Source organism: Malus sylvestris, chromosome 15 (genome assembly GCF_916048215.2).
Source record: "Malus sylvestris chromosome 15, drMalSylv7.2, whole genome shotgun sequence".
Taxonomy (NCBI): Eukaryota; Viridiplantae; Streptophyta; class Magnoliopsida; order Rosales; family Rosaceae; genus Malus; species Malus sylvestris.
The window spans coordinates 15,125,153-15,147,077 of record NC_062274.1 but is presented as its reverse complement, the minus strand read 5'-3'; the positions used below and the strand labels follow the sequence as shown (position 1 = coordinate 15,147,077).

The 21,925-nt window shown below is 37.6% G+C and overlaps 2 protein-coding genes across 2 annotated transcripts; one reads left to right on the top strand and one right to left on the bottom strand.

The window, feature by feature from the left end:
• Positions 1-93: 93 nt before the first annotated feature.
• Positions 94-4,547, bottom strand: LOC126601736 (protein unc-13 homolog). The gene is made up of 5 exons (XM_050268496.1): positions 3,809-4,547; positions 2,572-3,434; positions 1,923-2,379; positions 1,622-1,811; positions 94-1,533 (listed from the first exon to the last, which is right to left on the bottom strand). The coding sequence occupies exons 1-5, from the start codon at positions 4,307-4,309 to the stop codon at positions 602-604; spliced, it is 2,943 nt and encodes a 980-aa protein (XP_050124453.1). The 5' UTR covers positions 4,310-4,547; the 3' UTR covers positions 94-601.
• A 13,176-nt stretch (positions 4,548-17,723) lies between these two features.
• Positions 17,724-20,360, top strand: LOC126601598 (pentatricopeptide repeat-containing protein At2g22070-like). Its single transcript, XM_050268322.1, has one exon. It carries the CDS (start codon positions 17,863-17,865, stop codon positions 19,948-19,950), a length of 2,088 nt encoding a protein of 695 aa, XP_050124279.1. The 5' UTR covers positions 17,724-17,862; the 3' UTR covers positions 19,951-20,360.
• The last annotated feature ends 1,565 nt before the right edge of the window (positions 20,361-21,925 follow it).

Below are 21,925 nucleotides of genomic sequence, written 5' to 3'. Positions count from 1 at the left end.
AAAAAACCAGAGGCAAATTCGGACTGCGGACACGGGCGAAAGCTGGAGGCTAACACGATTGTATTTCCAGTTCAATCTGGTGAATCGTATTCGTAAAAACGAACAGAAAGATATTCCATTATTTTCATCACAAAGAATAACAAGCCGAGGGAGAAAACAATCGAAAAAATGTAGGTGCTAACAAAAGAATAAATGTTACAGACCATGACTTATTTACGTACGCATCAAAGTTACAGCAAAAAAACCTCACTCTGTCTGAATTCACGTAACCGGCTGGATTTTAGATTTGTCATTCTTCGTATCGTGCAGTTTTTCTCGTGCTGTGCTGGTGGCATAGTGGGAACAACTCGACGGAGGAAGAGAGCTGAAGAACAGCATAAATATTTGCTAAACCCTGGACTGACAGCGGTGAAAGCTCCAAACAAGATGAATGTGGACCAATAAATCTGCTATACATCTCTATATTCTGCCCCCAAACTGAACAGCTCTTCCGACAAAAACACAATAACAGAGTTTTCAGTGAGTGATGCCGTGAATAAGCGAAGCCGAATGATCCTTGCACAACCGATGAATTTATCCTTGATCAATCTTTTCAAAGTTGTTACAGCTTCTTAGGCAAGTTATAAGTCTTCTTAAGGAACTTTGCTGCAGTCTCGTCATTCCGATAACACAAGACACGTAGAAGTGTGTTTGGTTCGTTGGAGTTCCACTCGCCCGTAGTTGGAGGCATTGGAAGCCGAGGTTTAGCAGAAGATCCATAGTTCTCCAGAGTTGCACGTTTGAGCTGTTCAACAAGGCTGTCAGTATCAATACCGTACATAGGGAGGATACCTTTAACAGTGGTAGATAACTTATCAATCAAATCAGCCGGCAGTCCATCCCCGTTCGACCAGAATAAATCAGTTAGAAACCTAAAATCCTCCTCGATTAGGTCAGAATCTTTCCGCATGAAAGTGCGAGAAGGTCCTCCAGCCAGCAAAACCAACAAGAACCCGTCAAAAGAAGCTCTCATTACATCAGTAATGATCCGTGTTCTAACTCTGTCATGCACAGTTGACGAAATAATCTCCAAATATTGCTCAAGCTCCTGAAGAAATGGCTCAATCCTAGACGACGAAACTCCCACAATATACAAGCCGTCCCAAAGGACATGACTTAGGTCATGGAAAACGACCTTGTATGCTGTTGCCTCACAAAGTTGTTGGATCCCTTCAACACAAGCAGATGTGGAAAGCTCAAACATTTTGCCCACTCCGTTGGCGATATTGTCCTCCCAAGGGGTTTCAGAGCTCCCAAGATGGGAAATTATCCTCTTCTCGAAAACTCCCAATTCCATTCGAATAAGCTGCAAAGTATTAATGCGAACGCAAAGTTGCGGAATCCCAAATGAGCTGTCCCCATTTGTACTTCCAACCTGAGATTTCCTTCTCTGACTTATATGCAGCCTTTCCTTTTTCTTGAACACACCATATTTTGACCTTGCTGAGCATCTGGTCAAAGCAGGTAAAGTGGGAATGAAAGTGTTTCGGGTCCCTGCACAAGTAACAGAGAACTGGCGGTCATTATGGAGATCAAAAACTAAAAATTCAATGTACCAGTGCAAGCTATGAAATATTTATACCGCAACCAGATTTGGCCTTCAAGATATAATGTTGAATACATTTGTCTAGACCGATCATCAGTTCTGGAACCAATACAGAATGCATGGGTATCGGCAACATAAAGAATGTTTCCAACGTATCATCTATAATGCGTAAAACTTCAACAGCAGAAGGAGCAAACCGCTCTTTGTTTGCCTTTGGATTCCATACCTGTCGAAAGAAATTTCAGCAAAAAATACTTTCATGTTAGAAAACAAGCACCGAGGCTTGTATCTCTTATTTGTCAACTTTTTTCGGTGCGTGGAAACAGAAAATGCATACCTCTTGATGCAGATTTCTATCAACCCATTCCCTCAGCCTGTCTACTCTTGTCCTTATCCAAGCCTTTGCCAGATTGGCAATTACAGCTTCAGCCTCGTAAGGAGGCATCTCCCTTATGATTGACATTCCGCCATCCTCACTATCCACTAAATCTTCGACGGCAATCTGCACAAGATCTTTTTCCAATTTGTCAGCAGCTCTAAGCACTTGTATAGTGTCCGGCGTCAAATCAGTGATACCCGCCACAAATTGCTTTAGCTCATTTCCATAGCAAGAATGCAGTGCAGCCATAGCAATGCCTGTTGCAAGAGGGTGCCATCTCTTCAATACTGGACCAAATATCTCCTTCTCACTAAAAGCCAGTTCGCTAACATCTTGTGCAAGGCCTGTAAGGACAGGAAGATTGTTTTGGCTTTTCGAGTAACGCTTGCTAGAACCTACCTTTTCCAGTTTCTGCCTTAAGACAACATACAAAAACTTGATCAGTATATTATACCAGAAATCAAGACAGTAAGAGTTTATCGATCTGATTTTCCAATAAATCGTCGACAAGAAACAGGCATAAAAAGAATATTTCCTATCATAATATACATTGTTTACGGCCTCTTTATTTAATGGAAGCCTAAAAATAATATGGAAACTTGCCTGCGCAAAAGCGGAGCGTATTGATGATCTTATGTAAGCATCAACCCTGTCATAACCCACATTAGTTTCTTTCCTCTTCCTACGGTATTCATGAGAAATATCTTGAACCAGTATTTTTGCTGATAATAATCCCAGAGAGAGAATGTTTTCCATTGCTTCTATATTGCCACTGTGGAAATTATCTCGGTAAGCAAGAAGCCTTTTCTCAGCCCAACCCAATATCGAACTCAATGTTGAACTTAAGATCTTCAAGTAAGATGGATCTTTTGTTCCATAGGCATCTTGCTCAACTTCCGCCAACAGGTTACTGGACGCAAGCAGCAGGTCGTTATCTACTTGGCCAGTTGTAACATAACGATGAAATAAAACCCACGAGAAACAAAGATTATGCAGCATTTGGTTTATTCCGAGGACTACCCAGGTCTTCTTTATGAGGTCAAAAACCTCTTCAAGCTCTTCAACAACAGATGTTTCTTCATTTGGGTCAAAACACGATTCTAGTAGCATTTGGTAGAGCCTAAGGTTCAACGGAAACCCATCAGCCCAGTGGCACGTCTCGGAAACAGAACCGTCAACTGATCTGTTAGCAAGAGACATAACAACATTGTAAAGAAGTTGCATCGACTCAGTGTGCTTTCCAGTTTCTATGGGTTTATCTAAGGCCCCGTGAATAATCTTCCGGAGTTGTTGAGGAGCAGTGTCTCTCTTATCTAAAGGCAAATAAGGATACAAAAGAAGTCCGGCTTCGAGAACCCTCAAGTTTCTCCTCTGCCAAGCTTCATATTCTTGTTGGGTAGGAAAATCCGAAGACTTGAACTGCTGTAATAGCTCAAGGGGCAATACCATGCATTCTATTCGCCGTCCAAGCTAAAACAGACACAAATACCAACAATTCACTGAGAAATAATACACATTCTCTAGAAATGCCAAATTTACAAAGATATTAGAGTGTAAAAAGTTGAAGACGCTGGCGCCACATTGGCTAGAGCGGATGTGCTCCCATGTGCACCCGAGTTCTTAGATTAGTTTAATATAGATCATCGCTTTGTATCAAAACACAAGTGTCAATAATTAAAACCAAATTTTGATTAAAATGTTGCAACTTTGATTTCTCCTTCCCCCACTTGTCGATTTTCTATCATTCTAACTTCATTTTTCTATCTTTTCTATCATTTTCTCAGCAACCAAACACAACCCAGAATCCCCATTAAAAGAAGAGTCTTTCAAATCACAATTCATACCTGACCAGCAGCAACCCTCAAAAGTGCTCTCCGGACCCTCGTATCAGTCTGCTCCGAAATCTTCATCTGAACTCTCACGAGCTCCCAAACCGTCCCGGTCCACTTACTCTTCCCCTGACTCACTGAGTCACCGCTACCGAGTCTCCTCCCAGAAGCCGACTTCATACCCAGCGCCTTCTTGAACCGGCTCGCCGCCGACGACGTCGACCTCTGAAGCGACGACGGCAGCGAAGTCAGAGCGCTCCGGTCGCTCTTCTCGGACTGTGGGACGTAGGTGAGCGGTTTGGGCCCGGAGCTCCGGCAGGCTCCGACTAAGATCTGGTAGACGGTTTCCCGGAGCTCCGAATCCGAGAGGGTCGGACCCAGTTCCCCAAAAGGGTTGGGGAGGCCTTCAACTGTGTGAACGGGCATGGCGGGTTGGATTGGAATAGGAATTGGATTGGCGTTTTGGGAGTGTCGTCTGGAGCTTCCGAATACTCTGTCTCTGAGAATGTGAGCCATTTTTGCTTGCTCAGTGCGCGTGGGGACAAAAAACGAAAAAAAGGAAAAAGGAAGAAGCTTTCGGGGGATTCTGTTATTCTTGCTCGACTTTGAAGGAAGCCATGATTTAAAAAAGGTGCTGAATTTCAAGCAGATAGAGAGACAGAGAGAGAGAGAGGGGAGAGAGAGAGAGAGGGAGAGAGAGAGAGAGAGAGTTAGAGAGAGAGCGCGGCAACTGAGTCAGAGTTAGGGCGCGTATATAGAAATTGGAATTTTCTACTTTTGATTTTGTTTGTGTGTGTTTTTTATTTAAGAGAATCTGTCAATCTGAGAGAAGACCTTTTCTTTCTTTCTGGTCTGTATAAAATATCATAATATAATACGATGATGGGTCTCTTTGTCATCATCCATTTTAAACATTCCCGTTGTATCTAATTTACTAGTTTTATATTCTCTCTCGCGGAAATGTAACTGTAACAATATATTAGCTTAAGGGTAATTGAGATACTAAATTTGTAGAAAAAAAATTACAACTAAAAGACATGTAAGTGGATGATTAGTTTATTAGACATTATTTAGTTTATATAAATTATATCTCCACATATAATTTTCTTAGCATTACCCTTAACTTATAATATTATTGAGTGAATTTCTATCCCCGTATCAAGAAAAAGTTCAATTTTTTGCTTCTTTATCCAAGCCAAAAAAGGCCAAAAACAATCAATAATAGCAATTAGTTGGGAGTTAGGACCACCGTTTTTACATTTTCTAGATTTATTTATGTACTTGAAACTGGAAGGTGAGCTCACCCCGCAACGGAATTTAGGGGGAACATGCCACTGGGTGGTACCATGTTGTTTCCTGGATTCTGCCCCCAAACCTGTCAACTTCTTCCAAAATTTCTTGTAGTTCTACATTAGGTTTTTGTCCTTGCAAAATGCTTAAAATAAGTCCGGTAAATGTCTTATTTATTCCGAAGCAAAAGTGTAACAGGAGACCGACTTACCAGCAGTTTTCGGCTCATCATCTTAACATTTCAACTTTCAAATCAATAATGCATGTTATGTGATAACGTTAAAGCATTCTAAATGTTACTGTTTTAAAGATGTATATAAATTATTTCTTGGTATAATCCGTCATTTTAAGTCTGACATAATACAAACACGTGAAAATACTCTTTTTCTTGCTCTTTGTCGGTAGTTCAGTTTCGCATGGGCCTCGTTTAACTCTCGTTTGGCCTCTTCTATTTAAGTTTTGGCGGATTCGAGGCAGAATGAAAAGGAAGGCTTGGCTCCTGGTGCATTATCTCCTCTAGCGGGGCAAGAGTAAGAGTCTCCGGCGAAGAAGCCGGCAACTCGTTCAGATCTTGTATGCCAGAGTTATAAAGCAAAAGTGAATTTCTGGTTGTGTAGTTAGGTTGCTTCAGCCAACAAAGGTGAATGCTTTAACGTCACTTTCTACATATATTTACACCAAAATTCCAACCCACTCATATCTCACTTGTGAATGTAAGCACAGAAAAAAGAATTGTTGATTAACATCTCTTTATTCTGTTTCTTTTTTTTTTTTTCTTTTTTTTTTCTTTCTTTCTTTTTTTTTTTTTTGATTTTTTTGCTTTTTTTATAACTTGGAATAGCTATATAAGTATATGGAAATTATTTGAACTCTTAACTTTTTATGTGTTTTTATAAATAAATAAAAATAACTTTTCATGTGTTACTACATATATACATGCAGAATCAAACAACACGCAGTTCTGCATTACAATTTGTAACTCAAAACCTAAAAACCATAAATTAGATTAATTAGAGAGGGGGATAGTTGATCCATATCCATTCGCTCTCTCTTTTATTCATGAATTTACAAAACATGTCATCCAAACTAGTAATTTCACAAGTAACATGTCAAATTCTGAAAGTGGATGCCATATGTCAAATTAGGCACGCAGGACTAAATGGCTGGCACACGGGGCCTGCATTTGGCATAATATTATAAAATTGTAAGTAATATATTGGGAATTTGGGAGAGTATTTTCCATTTGGCACAATTTTCCACGTCAAAAAGAAATAGGCCTTCCTTTTCATTCATTATATTATACATATGTTGAAAACTTTAGCAGTTGAAAACATTGGCATTGTTATGAATGCCCACACACAGATTTCCAATGGTCACAAATGTGATGTAGACTTTGGAAATAACAGGATCGTATTTTCAAAGTCATGTGATGTAAATTTCAAAATGTAATATTGCGAGTTACTCTATAAATAGAGCACTCGACTGCAATCAAAACATACCGAAAGAAAGAAAGATCAATAACATCATCTATTTCTCCCTCTTTTATTTGTTATCTCCTAGTGCTATAGTTACAGTGTGATATTTTACACCTGCTTCGTTCCTGTCACTAGTAAATGTTATCTTTCTAACTTTTACATATTTATAACACGTTATCAGCTCGAGTCTCTAAAACCTAACCATTTTCTCATTTCTCTTCGCCGAACGAAAGAAAGGAAAAAAATGTTTCCTCTAAGGTTTTTACTGTTCATCTTATTCCTCTGCCTCAACTGTGCGATATACCCTCGCGACGAACTGTTTGCTCCATGCCTGCTTCTAGTTCTCAACCTAATAGTTACATATATCTTTGATTTCTTGTTTGGTGTAGATCTTGATTACTAACTCAGTATTTATTGATTTTACTGCAATCCAAGATGGTGCGGTACAACTGCCCATCTTGAACTGAAAATTTAATCTTACTGCGATCCAAGATGGTGCGGTATCATCGCCTATCTTGGACTGCATATCTAATTTTACTGCAATTTTAGGTGGTGCGGTATAATCAAATCACCCACCCTATCCTGCATATTTAAATTTGCCTGCTATTTAATTTCATTGCAATTTTAGGTAGTGTAGTATAATCACCCACCCTACTATGCGTATTAAATTTTTTCCTGCTACTGGAGTGGTGCAGAATAATCGCCCATCCTATGTTATATTATTTCAATGAGAATGGTGCGGTACAATCGCCCTCCTCATTCATCTTGAAAATCTCGAGCCTGAAGTTTCGAGTGCATATCATTTTGACCTGAAGATCAAAATGAAAAATTTATAAGAACTAGAAGTTATAACACTATATTCCTATTGCAAGTTCTTCCACATCTCATTTTCTTTCAGAAAAGAAAATGGCGAACTTGGCGAAGCTTGATTTTGCTGCCCTGGACATTACTGGGAAGAATTATCTTACCTGGGTACTGGATACCAAGATCCATCTGGAAGCAGGGAATCTTAGAGATACCATCAGGGAAGAGAACAGCTCATCCTCTCAAGTCATGATCTTTATTCGTCGCCATCTTGATGAGGGACTAAAGAGCGAGTACTTAACGGTTGAAGATCCGTCAGCCCTTTGGAAGGCATTGAGAAACATATACAATCACCAGACAATGATGATTCTTCCAAGAGCTCGCTATGAATGGACTCACCTAAGGATCTAAGATTTCAAGTCAGTGGCAGAGTACAATTCTACGTTGTTCAGAATTACATCTCAGATGAAGCTCTGTGGGGATACCATTACTGAGGAAGATATGCTGGAAAAGACTTTCAGCACATTTCATGCATCTAACATGCTCATGCAACATCAGTATAGAGTGCAAGGCTTCATTAAATACAACCAGTTGATATCTATACTCTTGGTAGCTGAACAAAACAATGAGCTCATGATGAAAAATCATCAGTCCCGACCTACTGGATCTGCACCATTCCCAGAAGTGAATACTGCTTCCCTCAAAGTGAACGCCACATCCTCTGGTGGCGATAATCATAAACGAGGATGTGGCCACAAGCGAGGTCGGTGGAACATGAAAGGAAAGAACCATGGTGGTTAGTCTCACAACCAGGTTCCAAGGCAAAATTCAGGCCCGAGCTTTAAAAATGTGAATCGCCACAAAGGCAAAGTTCACATGAACAATGCTCCTAGGAACTCTGAAGGAGCCTGCCATAGGTGTGGTGGTCATAGGCATTAGGCGCGTACTTGTCGTACCCTAAAATATCTGGTAGATCTATATCAAGCCTTCATCGAGGAGAAGGGTGTCGAGACTAATTTTCTTGACCAGGCTAAACCAATGGATATACTTGATCTAGTGTGCGACTTATCAGGGCAGTTGAACACAACTCACCTAGATGTTTCGGACTTCATTGTGGAAAGGGGGAATGAAGTGTATCGGTCCGACTGAATCATTTATGTTTGATGTACTTTTATTATGTTGAACTTGTAGTTTAAAACTAGCATTTCAGATTCAATAAAAGTGGCATGTAAATTTCCTGTTATAACTTGCTTCTAACTCTGATTCTCTTACTCAGAGAGCATGGATAAAAACTATGGTCATTCTCAAAACATGAAAAATGGCGAAGATATTTGTCTTGCAGACTGCGCAACTATGCATACAATACTTCGAGATCGAAAGTATTTCTTAAGCTTGATGCTCACAAGAGTAAGGGTAACAACAATATCAGGCCAATCAGATGTAATTGAAGGCTCAGGGAAAGCCCATATTATATTACCAAATGGAAAAATATTGTCCATACAAAATGCGTTGTATGCTACTCGATCTACTTGAAATTTGTTGAGTTTCAAAGACATACGTTTAAATGGATACCACATTGAAACGAAAAGTGTAGAAAATGTGGAGTATTTATGCATTACCTCAAATGATACCCAGAAGCGTATATTGGAGAAGTTGCATGGTTTGTCGAGTGGATTGTATTATACATACATAAAGACAGTTGAATCACATACTGTCATGAACCAGAAGTTCATTGATTCAAAAGTTTACATGTTTTGACATGACCGTCTGGGTCATCTAGGATCTACCATTATGCGTAAGATCATTACCAATTCTAATGGACATCCATTATTAAGCAGACACATTGCTAACTCAAATGATAACCCTTGCAAAGCTTGTTCTCAAGGAAAGTTGGTAATTAGACCATCACAACTAAAGGTTGATGCTGAATCCCCATCATTTCTGTAAAGAATTCAAGGGGATATTTGTGGTCCTATTCAACCATCATGCGGACCATTTCGATATTTTATAGTTTTGGTTGATGCATCTACCCGATGGTCACATGTTTGTCTCTTGTCTACTCGAAATGTAGCTTTTGCGATACTTCTTGCTCATATAATTAAGTTACGAGCACAGTTCCCAAATTATCCCATTAAGTCAATCCGACTTGATAATGCTGGTGAATTTACGTTTCAAACCTTTGATGATTACTGCATGACATTAGGTATTGATGTTGAACACCTTGTTCCTCATGTCTATACTCAAAATCGTCTAGCAGAAGCATTGATCAAACGGCTTTAGTTAATAGCTCGCACTCTGCTTATGAAAACAAAATTGCCAGTTTCTGTATGGGGACATGCCATCTTACATGCTACATCATTGGTTCGATTGAGACCTATAGCCAACCATCAATACTCCTCAGTACAATTTGTGTTTTGGCATCAGCTAAACATTTCACATTTACGAGTTTTTGGTTGTGCTGTTTATGTGCCTATTGCATCCCTGCAATGCATTAAAATAGGACCTCAGCGTAGACTGGGAATTTATGTGGGTTTTGATTCACCATCTATTATTAGATATTTGAAACCCTTGACATGTGATATGTTTACAGCTCGTTTTGCTGATTGTCACTTTGATGAGACAATTTTCCCGTCGTTAAAGGAAGAAAAGATTGTTCCAGAAGAACGGAAAGAGCTGACATGGGTTGTTCCCACATTGTCTCATTTTGATCCACGTAGCACTCAATGTGAAAATGAAGTGAAAAGGATCGTTCATCTTCAAAGCATTGCCAATCAAATGCCAGATGCATTTAATGATGCTATGAAAGTGACAAATCACATATACCAGCTACAAAATGCACCTGCAAGAATTGATGTCCTTATTGGACAAAATAAAGTGGCAGCGAATGATTCATCTGGTGCACGCCTGAAGCATGGTAGATCCTTAGGTTCAAAAGATTCAGCCCCTCAAAAAAGAAAGACAATGGCACAACTGAATCTAAATGAAATCATTCAGGAAGAGAGAATGAATGACAAATCTAAAATTCATGATTCTGGACTTTCAAAAAAAGAAAATGTCTTTGATGAGACACATGTCCCTGAAGAGACAGTAGTACATGAGAGCAAAGAAATCTCCATAAATTATGCATGTACTAATGAATTATGGGATCGAAATGAAATAATCTTCGATGATATGTTCGCATTCACAGTAGCCACTGAAATCATATTAAGTGATGATATTGAGCCCCACTCTGTTGATGAATGTAAACAGAGACAAGATTGGCCGAAGTGGAAAGATGCAATTCAGGCAGAATTAAATTCCTTGGAAAGGCGAAATGTTTTTGGACCGGTAATCATAACCCTGACTGGTGTAAACCCCGTGGGTTACAAATGGGTATTCACAAGGAAACGTAATGAGGAAAACGAGATTGCAAGATATAAAGCACGACTCGTTGCACAAGGCTTTTCGCAAAGACCTGAAATTGATTATGAGGAGACATACTCTCCTGTAATGGATGCAATTACGTTCCGTTACTTAATAAGTTTAGTGGTTTCAGAAAAACTTGACATACGACTTATGGATATCATCACCGCGTATCTATATGGAGAATTAAATAATGACATATATATGAAAGTCCCAAAATGACTTAAGTCGCCTGAAACAACTAACAAATCATGAGGTATGCTCTCGATCAAATTAAGGTGATCATTGTATGGGCTAAAACAATCTGGACGAATGTGGTATAATCGTCTCAGTGAGTATTTAATCAAAGAAGGGTATACCAACAATGTCATTTTCCATTGTGTGTTCATTAAGAAATCTAACTCTGGATTTGCTATAGTGGCAGTATATGTCAATGATATAAACCTAGTTGGAACCCCTGAAGAGCTCAATAAAACTGCTGAATATCTAAAAAACGAATTTGAAATGAAAAACCTTGGAAAAACGAAATTTTGTCTTGGCCTACAGATTGAGCATTGTGCTAGTGGAATTTTGGTCCACCAATCATCTTACATTGAAAAAATCCTGAAGCGATTTGGTATGGACAAGGCTTATCTACTCAGCATGCCAATGGTCGTTCGTTCTATGAACGTTAAGAAAGATCCATTCCGTCCAAAAGAAGATGATGAACTGGTCCTTGGTCCAGAAGTACCATATTTGAGTGCAATATGTGCTTTGTTGTACTTAACACAATGTACTAGACCAGATATAGCTTTTTCAGTTAACTTGTTAGCAAGGTATAACTCTGCTCCAACAATTCTTCATTGGAAGGGTGTCAAAGATGTATTGCGATACCTTTGTGGGACAACAGACATGGGTCTCTTATACTCAAAGAACTCCACAAATGACCAGGTCCTTGCTGGATATGCAGATGCTGGTTTTCTCTCTGATCCGCATAAAGCCCGTTCACAAACTGGATATTTGTTCAAGAATGGAGATACAACAATCTCATGGCGCTCAACAAAGCAAACATTAGTTGCTACATATTCAAATCATTCAAAAATACTTGCTTTACATGAAGCAAGGTATGAATGTTCTTGGTTAAGATCAATGATCCATCATATCCGGAATTCATGCGGTCTAACTTCGAAGACAAACAATCCAACTGTCATTCATGAAGATAATGCAGCATGTGTTGCTCAAATGAAGGAAGGATTCATCAAGGGCGATAAAACTAAACACATATCTTCAAAGTTTTTTAGTGCACATGAGCTTCAGAAGGCTGAAGTTATTGAAGTAAGATAAATCCGTTCCAATGAAAATCTGGCAGATTTGTTCACCAAATCTCTACCAAAATGCATGTTTCAAAAGTTAGTGCAAAGTATCGGATTACGTCGACTTACCAAACAACTAAATTTGGAGAATGCAGAATCAGGGGTAGATATATATCAAGGGGAGCATCCACGATACATGCTTGTTGTACTCTTTTTCCTTCGATTAGGATCTTTCCCACTGGGTTTTTCTTATCAAGGTTTTAACGAGGCAACATAAGCATATTTAACACTATATCAACAATCTAGGAAAAGTTGTACTCTTTTTCCTTCGCTATGGTTTTTTCCCACTGGGTTTTTCCAAACAAGGTTTTAACGAGGCAACTCATGTTGATATGTGGGCATCCAAGGGGGAGTGTTGAAAACATTAGCAGTTGAAAACATTGGCAGTTGAAAACATTGGCATTGTTATAAATGCCCATACATAGATTTCCAATGCCCACAAATATGATGTAGACTTTGGAAATAACAGGATCGTATTTTCAAAGTCATGTGATGTAAATTTCAAAATGTAGTATTGCGAGTTGCTCTATAAATAGAGCACTCGATTGCAATCAAAACATACAAAAAGAAAGAAAGATCAATAACATCATCTATTCCTCCCTCTTTTATTTGTCATCCCCTAGTGCTATAGTTACAATGTGATATTTTACACTTGCTTCGTTCCTGTCACTAGTAAAGGTTATCTTTCTAACTTTTACATATTTATAACAACATATTGTTTGTATTTGTATGATTGTATATATTATTAATTCGTAATTAGCTAAGACGTTGCCGTCACTTTATCTCAATCATGTGTTCATGTAATGTATTAGCTGTGTTAGAGCTAATCAAGATAGATTTTGATCACCAAGTACGAACATCTACAAATGACTCATCAAATAACGTATTTAAACCACTCAAATGACGTGGTAGACCATTGTAGTTGTGTTACTTTCACACCACTCAATAGGCCGGCCACTTGTATTACTTAAAAGGACAAATGTGATATTCAATGCAGTATGATGATGATTATAATTCAAAGTCTTCGTATAGATTACATGTAGAGTAGCAGGACTCCTCATTCATAATATTAACAAACATAATACTTTATATCTTACTCCACAAATCCAACTTCTTACAACCAAAAGAAACCACGTTGATTGATTTTATTAAGGAGAAATTAGGTTCTCATCCTTCATTTTGCTATTCCATTGATTAAAATCATATTCCTTTTCAATTTTTGATCAAGGTCCTTGGTATATCATTAATTATTTCAATAATAATAATTTTTTAATTTCTATATATATTCATTTAATTAAAAATGTTACAATTAGTATATTTATATTTATGACTAAATTTTTTATCATATATTTTTAGTTTTAGTTTGTACCCATTTTTAATTTGTACCAATTTTCTTTTCAATTTTTATTTGTACCCATATATTTTGGGAGCAGCCTCTCCATAAATTGGGGTAAGGCTAGCCGACATTCACCTCTCCCAGACCCTGCGTAAAGCGGGAGCCTTGTGCACTGGGTACGACCTTTACCCATATATTAATTTCTTTTTGTGCCCATATTTTTTAAAGTTTATTTGTATTTGTATCCATATATATTTTCTTTTTTTTTACTTTGTTTTTTGCTAAATGTACCCATGCTAATTATATGTACCCATGCTAATTTTCTGTACCCATTCATGTAAAACTTTTTAATGTTAAAATGTACCCATTCTTAAATATATCAATTTGTTATATGTAAAATGTACCCCTTTTTTATATAAAATCTATTCAATTTTTTTCTAATCCATTTTTAAACTTATATGGGTACATTCTTTTTTCTTTGATTTTAAAATGTATCCATGTCAAGTTTAATCCAAGAAATTTACTAATGTTGTTAAGCCTAATATCTTTTTTTTTTTTTTTTGTCATTTAGAAGAATGTACCCCAAGTTTTGATACAATAATTTTTTTGGTTAATTTTGATGAATGTACTCATGTTTATATATATATGCACACACACAATAGTATATTTATATTTTAATATTTTTAATCCCACAAATTATGGTTTTTTTATTTAAAATCTCATTTATATAAACAACTAAAATTTCTAATTTTTAATTTAAAAATATAGTAACGTACATAGAAATAAATTATCACATTAATTTCAGGGATCTCGATCAAAAATTAAAAACTTACAAGGTTTCAATCAAAGAATATTTATAACTAAGGACCGCATCCAAAGTCTCCCCTTTATTAAACTTGATCAATATTTTTAATACCATGCACTAATTAACTAAGACACTTACTCTACAAATTCATTCTACAATTTTATCTTTTAATAACTCGTGGTTGGTGGATAATTTATTGCACCATCTCGATCATCACTAGAATGAGCACAAATTAGGACAGGATTCACAAAGCTTACTTTTTGGATTATATTCATTAAACCTTTGTACAAATATTTGTTTAACCATTTGGTTAATTAGTTAATTAAGAGCTCAATCTGTTAAAAAAATTTACTCCATATAAACGACCAGAACTACCGGTTTTGATCCAATAACTTCATGTTCCTGTATAACTCTCTTGCATATTGGTTTGAACATAGGCGCTAATGGATGTTGGGTAAGTAGGAGAAAATGTTTAATTTGCTCCAATATCTCAAATAACTAGGATATTGTTATAAACAGAAGCATCTAGTGCTTATTTAATTGATATTAAACTTAACATATACAAACACGCATTGTAAGTTTTCTTTTATGGTAACAAATTATGCAAACAAGTCAAATTTTATCAAAAAGGTATCGAACACATGACTTCTATATCATCATTTTTTTTTTTTCATTTTGTGTTCATTCGTTTTGTGTTTTGAAGACCCGACCGCCAACAGAAGTCCGGCCAAAGGGGCGTCGTTTCTCAAAGGAGATGAAACGGCGTGTTGGAAATCATAGGCTGCAGCAGTCGATCTGCGCTGTTTCTTCGCCAGTGTCGACGTGTTTACTGTGTGCAAAGCCAAAACCCATCACCTATGAATTTCTTTGGACTCAAGAGATGATGCATTGATCGAACTAATGGACGGACCGCAATGCAAGTACTCTTAACTCTTGAACTAGAGGAAGGACCTACCGACCGATTTCTTGAGCTGCTACAGTTCCAAATTTCCAATTGACCGAGAAAGAAGCAAGAAGTACGTCATCGTGGCAGAGGTAGTTAGCTCAAGCTAAAGCACTTGAGAAGACCTTGGAGGAAAAGATGAACAGGAGTTATTTACTTTTACTACTAATCCCTCTTGAATCTTTTTAGTCTTTCATTATCAATAGGTTTATCGTTTTTCTCCTGTATCTACCAAAAAAGTAAAAAAGATCTCTGAGATCTTCACCGTAAATGCTATGAAGCAGCAAGAGCATTTAGCAGTACTTGCTGCTTCCACTTGCAGCGTTGGAGTATTGTAAGATTATAATTTGGCGTAGCAATAGCAGTTTTAATTGACCGAATGCCTATGCAAATCTCTTCTGAACTTGTCCATTCAAGGTACTCAATCGAAACAGTGGTTCTAATTCCCCGTTTGATTTTGTAATGTCTTTTAATTTACGGGGTTTTTCTCAAAATTTGATATATTGCTTGGTGTGCCCTTAATACAACGATTTATTAGTATTTATCTTCATTTGTATGTGACATGTCTTAATTTGAATATATTGAGTATTTCTCTTCACTTGTAAGTGAAAAGTCTAGTGGTATTACTCTCTCAAGTCAATGCATCATTCAAACAATTCCAAATATGGTTCTTAAAATTTACCTACAAAAAGGTTTTGATCCAACTCAATATGTAATTGTTTCCCTTCAGAAGTCTCCTAATAAGCATGGCAAGAATCAAGTATCTTTGCATGCAACTAGCCTATGGTCGAGGTCCAATTTAACATTCAAGAAGCCATTAAGCTTTGTGGGAACGATAAACATACAAATCATACAAGTCTATGTCTAGCTCATATCATATGCAATCTCTAAATTATTGTGCTTATATGTCGAGTAAGATGGTCACTTGACACAATCAAACACAAATATCCACAGAATAATGACAACTAAGCGTCAAGCCAAAGATAATCAATGATATATTATGTTTAGAGATTCAAGAACAAAGATATGAAAGTCGTATCAAGTTTGCATTGACATTGAAAAACTAAATCAAATGCTTCATCCTAACCTTAGGACATTAGTTTAGCTAGACATCAATTCAAAATATAACCAAATTTTTCAACGACATAAGCAAAACAAAAGTTTAATTATTTAGCATTTTGGTTTATTATTATTTACAATATATTTTGGTATTTTACGTCTTAGGTTTTCTTGCAGGTTAAAGATTTAGATTCCTTGCCTATTAGGGATTAGGGTTAGCTCTCTACAAATGTTTTATTATTTAGTTGATACAAGTCAATTACAATGCAGTCATCTGATTTTTAACCATCATGACATTACTTATTTTTCAGTTTAATATAATTATATCTGTTTGAAGTCCATTTATTTGTTTGTTTATTAGTTTATTATGCGTACTTTGATTTTCAACTATACAAGTACTACAAGTATAAGTAAGAGATGATGATAGAAAACGGCGATGAATGAGGTGAAGGTGGAGACGTGCTTGATCCCTTGATGAAGAGCTAATGTTTTGAACCAAATTTGAATGGAAAATAAAACAGCCATATGAAGAATTCTATACACAGCAGCATCCCCCCAAAAGTTCACGATCAAAAGCTCATTTTTATTCCCTTCTGTAGTCTTGATCTAATACCAATTGGATTCCAAGTACACATTGCACAAGGAAACCCCAATAAACTAATAATTATCTGTCTCCCAAGCTCAATTGGTTAACAAATGTCTAATATCTCTCTAAATCCTCGACCCGCAACTTGAAAATATGGCAATCTTACAAGCCAATCACGTCCTATACTATAAGATCAGCACATAATCCAGTAGAGATTTTCAAACTGAATAGCAATCACTAAAAAATTAATAATTTCATATCAGACATTGAAATCACGAACCGTAAAATTCTTCAAAAATACCATCTAGAGTTTTTCATCCATATGTGGCTCATCACCTAGTTCGTACTTAGTTGTTTTTATTTTTTATTTTTTTAAAACCGTACTTAGTCGTTTCAGTTGTTCCCGAGACATATCTGTACAATCCTTCCAGCACATAACATGAATTGCATCCGCTTTCTTCAGAATTTTTCCTCTCTCTTTTTGGTCCAGTTGACCTTCAAAGTACAAAAAAGGAAATAAATGACTCAAAAACAAAATAAACTAAGCAACATAATTGACAAAAAATAATAAAAATAATGACTACATAAGCCACTTATATCAAGTCCTGTCGAACTAAGGAACGTTTCATAAATTAACATGTATCAGAGTTTTTATTGTGAAACTATTCCAAGCCAATTACGTAATACCAGACGTTTTATCTTTTCTTTTACATATGGTACTAAATTGGCTTGAGTTATTTCATAGTAGAATCTCTTATTGCATGTAAGTTATTCTTGAATATATTAAAACGAAACAAGAAATTTGACGAGTCATCGGTCCAAAATGATTGTTGGCACATGAAGCTTGAGGTGGGCCAAACTTAAATTACAGTATAGGTAAGCTTAGCCAAACTCATTCTTCTTAGGATAGATGATATGGTTTGTTAAAAAAAAAAAATTGAGAACTTTACCCATTTTCAAAGGCGAGTGAGGTCATATAACGGATCCCTGTAATTTCAAATTCAAAGCGGTAAAATTATGAAAGCTAGGCACAGTCTCCGCGGCGCCATAGACCTATTGTTCTCGCGCGGCAGCGCCACCGCCGAGACCTACACGCGGCTCGTGCTCAAATGCGTTCGAGCCAACGATGTCGCCGCAGCGAAGAGGTTGCAATCTCACATGGACCTTCACTCGTTTCAGCCCACCAAGACTTTCGTCCATAACAGGATCCTCCAGCTCTATGCAAAATACGGAAATCTTGCTGACGCCCGCAACCTGTTCGACAAAATGCCCAAGAGAGACATTTACTCGTGGAATTCCATGCTTTCTGCTTATGCGAAATCTGGGTCCCTTGAGGAATTGGGGACAATGTTTGATCAGATGCCTTCGCGGGATTTGGTCTCGTACAATACGGTGATTGCTGGGGCTGTGGCTAATGGGTGTTTGAGCAAGGCGTTGGAGGCTTTTGTGAAAATGCAAGAAGAAGGACTCGAGCCTTCGGAGCATACTTTTGTAAGCATGTTGCAAGCTTGCACCAGATTACTGAATTTTAGGATTGGGAAGCAAATTCATGGGAGAGTAGTTGTTCGTAATTTGGAAGGCAATGCGTTTCTTTTGAATGCGTTGATCGATATGTACGCCAAGTGCAGTGGCATTGATCAGGCTCGGTGGTTGTTTGATTGGTTGGTTGATAAGGATGTGGTGTCCTGGAATTTGATGATTTTCAGGTATTTGAAAAACGGGCAGCCTGAAAAATGCATTGATTTGTTTCGTGCAATGCAAGCATCAGGTTTGAAGCCTGACCAGGTTGCGGTGTCAAATGTTATCAGTGCTTACTTTCAAACCGGAAATATAGTAGAAGCAAAGAAGGAATTTGATGGGATCAAGGAGAAGGATAAGATTTGTTGGACAACAATGATAGTAGGATATGCACAGGTTGGCAGAGAAGAGGATGCTTTGATATTGTTCGGTAAGATGCTATTGGAAAATGTCAGGCCTGATAGTTTTACCATCTCAAGTATAGTTAGTTCCAGTGCAAAGTTATCGTATTTGTATCACGGACGGGTTGTTCATGGAAAGGCAGTGCATATGGGAGTCGTCAATAATTTGCTCGTGTCTAGTGCTCTGGTTGATATGTATTGCAAATGTGGAGTTACTGAAGATGCTCGTGTGGTTTTTGAATTGATGCCATCACGGAATGTGGTTTCTTGGAATGCTTTGATTACAGGGTATGTACAAAATGGGAAGGACCTAGAAGCCTTAGCCCTATATGAGAACATGCTACAAGAAGACATAAAGCCAAATAATGTTACTTTCGTAGGTGTTTTATCTGCTTGTGTCCATGCTAATTTGATTGAAGAAGGACAGAAGTATTTCGATTCAATAAGTGAACAAAGTGGTACGGCTCCCACTATGGACCATTATGCATGTATGGTGTGTCTCCTTGGCCATTCAGGTTGCATAGACAAAGCAGTATGTCTTATTGAAAGTATGCCTTATGAACCGAATAGTTTGATTTGGTCCACTCTTCTATCTGTTTGCGCAGTGAAAGGTGACATTGAACATGCCGAGATGGCAGCTAAGCATCTATTTGAATTTGAGCCACTCAGTGCTGGACCTTACATCATACTCTCCAACATGTATGCTACTTCTAGAAGATGGGAAGACGTGGCGCGTATAAGGTCTCTCATGAAGGACAAAAATGTCAAGAAGTTTCCTGCTTACAGTTGGATTGAGATTGATAACAATGTTCACAAATTTTCATCAGAAGACCGAACTCATCCAGAAACACAACAAATTTACGAGGAACTGAACAAACTGATAAGGAAACTGCAGGAATCTGGGTTTACTCCCAACACGAAACTGGTTCTTCATAACGTTGGGGAGGAGGAGAAGTTTGAGTCCATCTGTTATCACAGCGAGAAACTTGCTCTTGCATTTGGTTTATTCAAAAAACCTAATGCAAGGATACCCATAAGGATCATAAAGAACGTCCGTGTTTGCGGAGATTGCCATGAGTTTATGAAGCTTGTGTCTCAAGCTACTGGAAGGGCTATCATCTTAAGAGATTCAAAAAGGTTTCACCATTTTAATGATGGGAATTGCTCCTGCAAGAACTGCTGGTGAAAACCAACATTTGAAGTGAAGGATTCAGCTTGGATATCCCATTTGGTAGGTCCTGCACTGAAGCCTATAGGGCCAGATCCATCCCAATCCATAGAAAAGAAGTGTCCCAACTTTACTAGCCCCAAAAGAAGAGTGCACAAGAGCCTGCATCAACCTACTGGTAGCCCTAAGAGGAAAGCCCTGCAGGAGGCTTTGGCGATCACAAGAGGAGATAAACTTGCCCATCAAAGTTGTGACGGTATCTGAAACCGATAAAATAGTGTCATGTGATAAGTTTATCGCTCGTGATAATAAGGTAATGAAAGTTGTCAACCATTCTAATTTTCACCACCATGAGATTATATGTTACATTTTTTTTCTAGGAAATTTCTGTCTTGCCAGATGGCCAATAACATGAACATGTTCATCCATTCCTTATCATGCATGCATCTGTTGTTAGTATCTCTCATTCTCTCTCTCTCTCTCTCTCTCTCTAACGTACAGAGGGAAGTAGAAATAAATGGTGCATGAACCCACCTTAGGAGAGATTTGCAAGTGTAATCAATGATATATGTTCCAATTTCATTACGTAACAAGAGTTGCACATAAATAGAATATATCTTCAGTTGCATCTATAAATCTCTCTGGGGCCTCGGTTTCCTCCTTTGTGGGCGTGGGCATGTGTCATCATTTATTGGTATCATGTGTAGTTGTGTACCCTGCAAAACGTGAATGGTAAAAATGCCAAAATCTCACATTTGTTCAGAGTGGTCTTGGATGGAACATGGAACCCGTGTCACCATATGCGTGTTAATTCAATGTTTATTGTTTTAATTTTTAAATTAAAATTTATTTTGTCTTGACTCCAGCTCCTTCAAGCCTTTCTTGACTTCACATGCAACGTCAATTAAAAAATAGAGCTTCACTAATGTCGAACCAAAATTTTTTGTCATCTAATCGAAATAAGCTAATCTCCTGCTAAATCATCGTTTTCTATGGATTCGAATTAAAATTCTGGGGCACTCGATTCCACTTTCAATTATTAAGTTTTTTTAATTTTGGTCATTTCGGTCGTTGTTGTGGGTTAGTTATATAATCTTTTTTCTCAATCAAAATAAAATCTCTTTTAAAAGACGATGTTATCTACACTAAGAGAGGAAGTGAGCTTAATCTCTCTATGGGATATAACAATAATATTGTTCAAATTCGTTTTTGACGATAATTGAATATAAAATCTCATATTTACAAATAAAGAAGAATGGTATTGGATCGTGGTACTAAGACAAATAAAATCTTAAGTTACATTTGGAAAATAAATAATTTAATAAGATGGGATTTTTGTGGGTTCAGGCGAATATACAGTTGGTGGGGAGAGGAGTTCAACACGTGGGGTTGATCGTTGAATCGATACCCACGTGCGACTGTCCGAGACTCGGAGGAGACGCTGCAAATCCTGAGGTCCCTTAGTGCTCCTCACCGTAAGGTCACAACACCGCCCAACTTTTCACTGCCACGTTATCCAGACAGGAGAAGAAGTTTGAACTTTGACCGCGACCGATGATCCAGCCAATAAAGGTACGCAGGATGTGACTGCACTGATCTGACGGCTCAGAGCACGTAGTTTTTTACCAGAATCTGGGCGTTGGTCGGCACCCTCCTATTGGCTCATGTAATCTGTGAGTAAAAGTCGGCAGAATCTTATGGGTAGCTTAGGTCCTTTGTCTTGGACTCTTATATTGACAAATAATTTATAAAAAAGGGGGAAAACAAAGAAAGGAACTATGGGGTCCATGTTACCCCTAGTGGGTGGGTCAACCCATCAATACTTTAAAGCCCAGCCCAAAAGTTACCTCCCTTTTTTCATTTCATTCGAGCTACAATAGGTATTGAAGAATGGCCGCTGAAAATAATTTATAATCAAAACCGTTCAAAATCAATGGTAAAGTAGTAAAGCTTGTTTTACGTTATTTATAAATGGGAGAATGAGCTCATATCT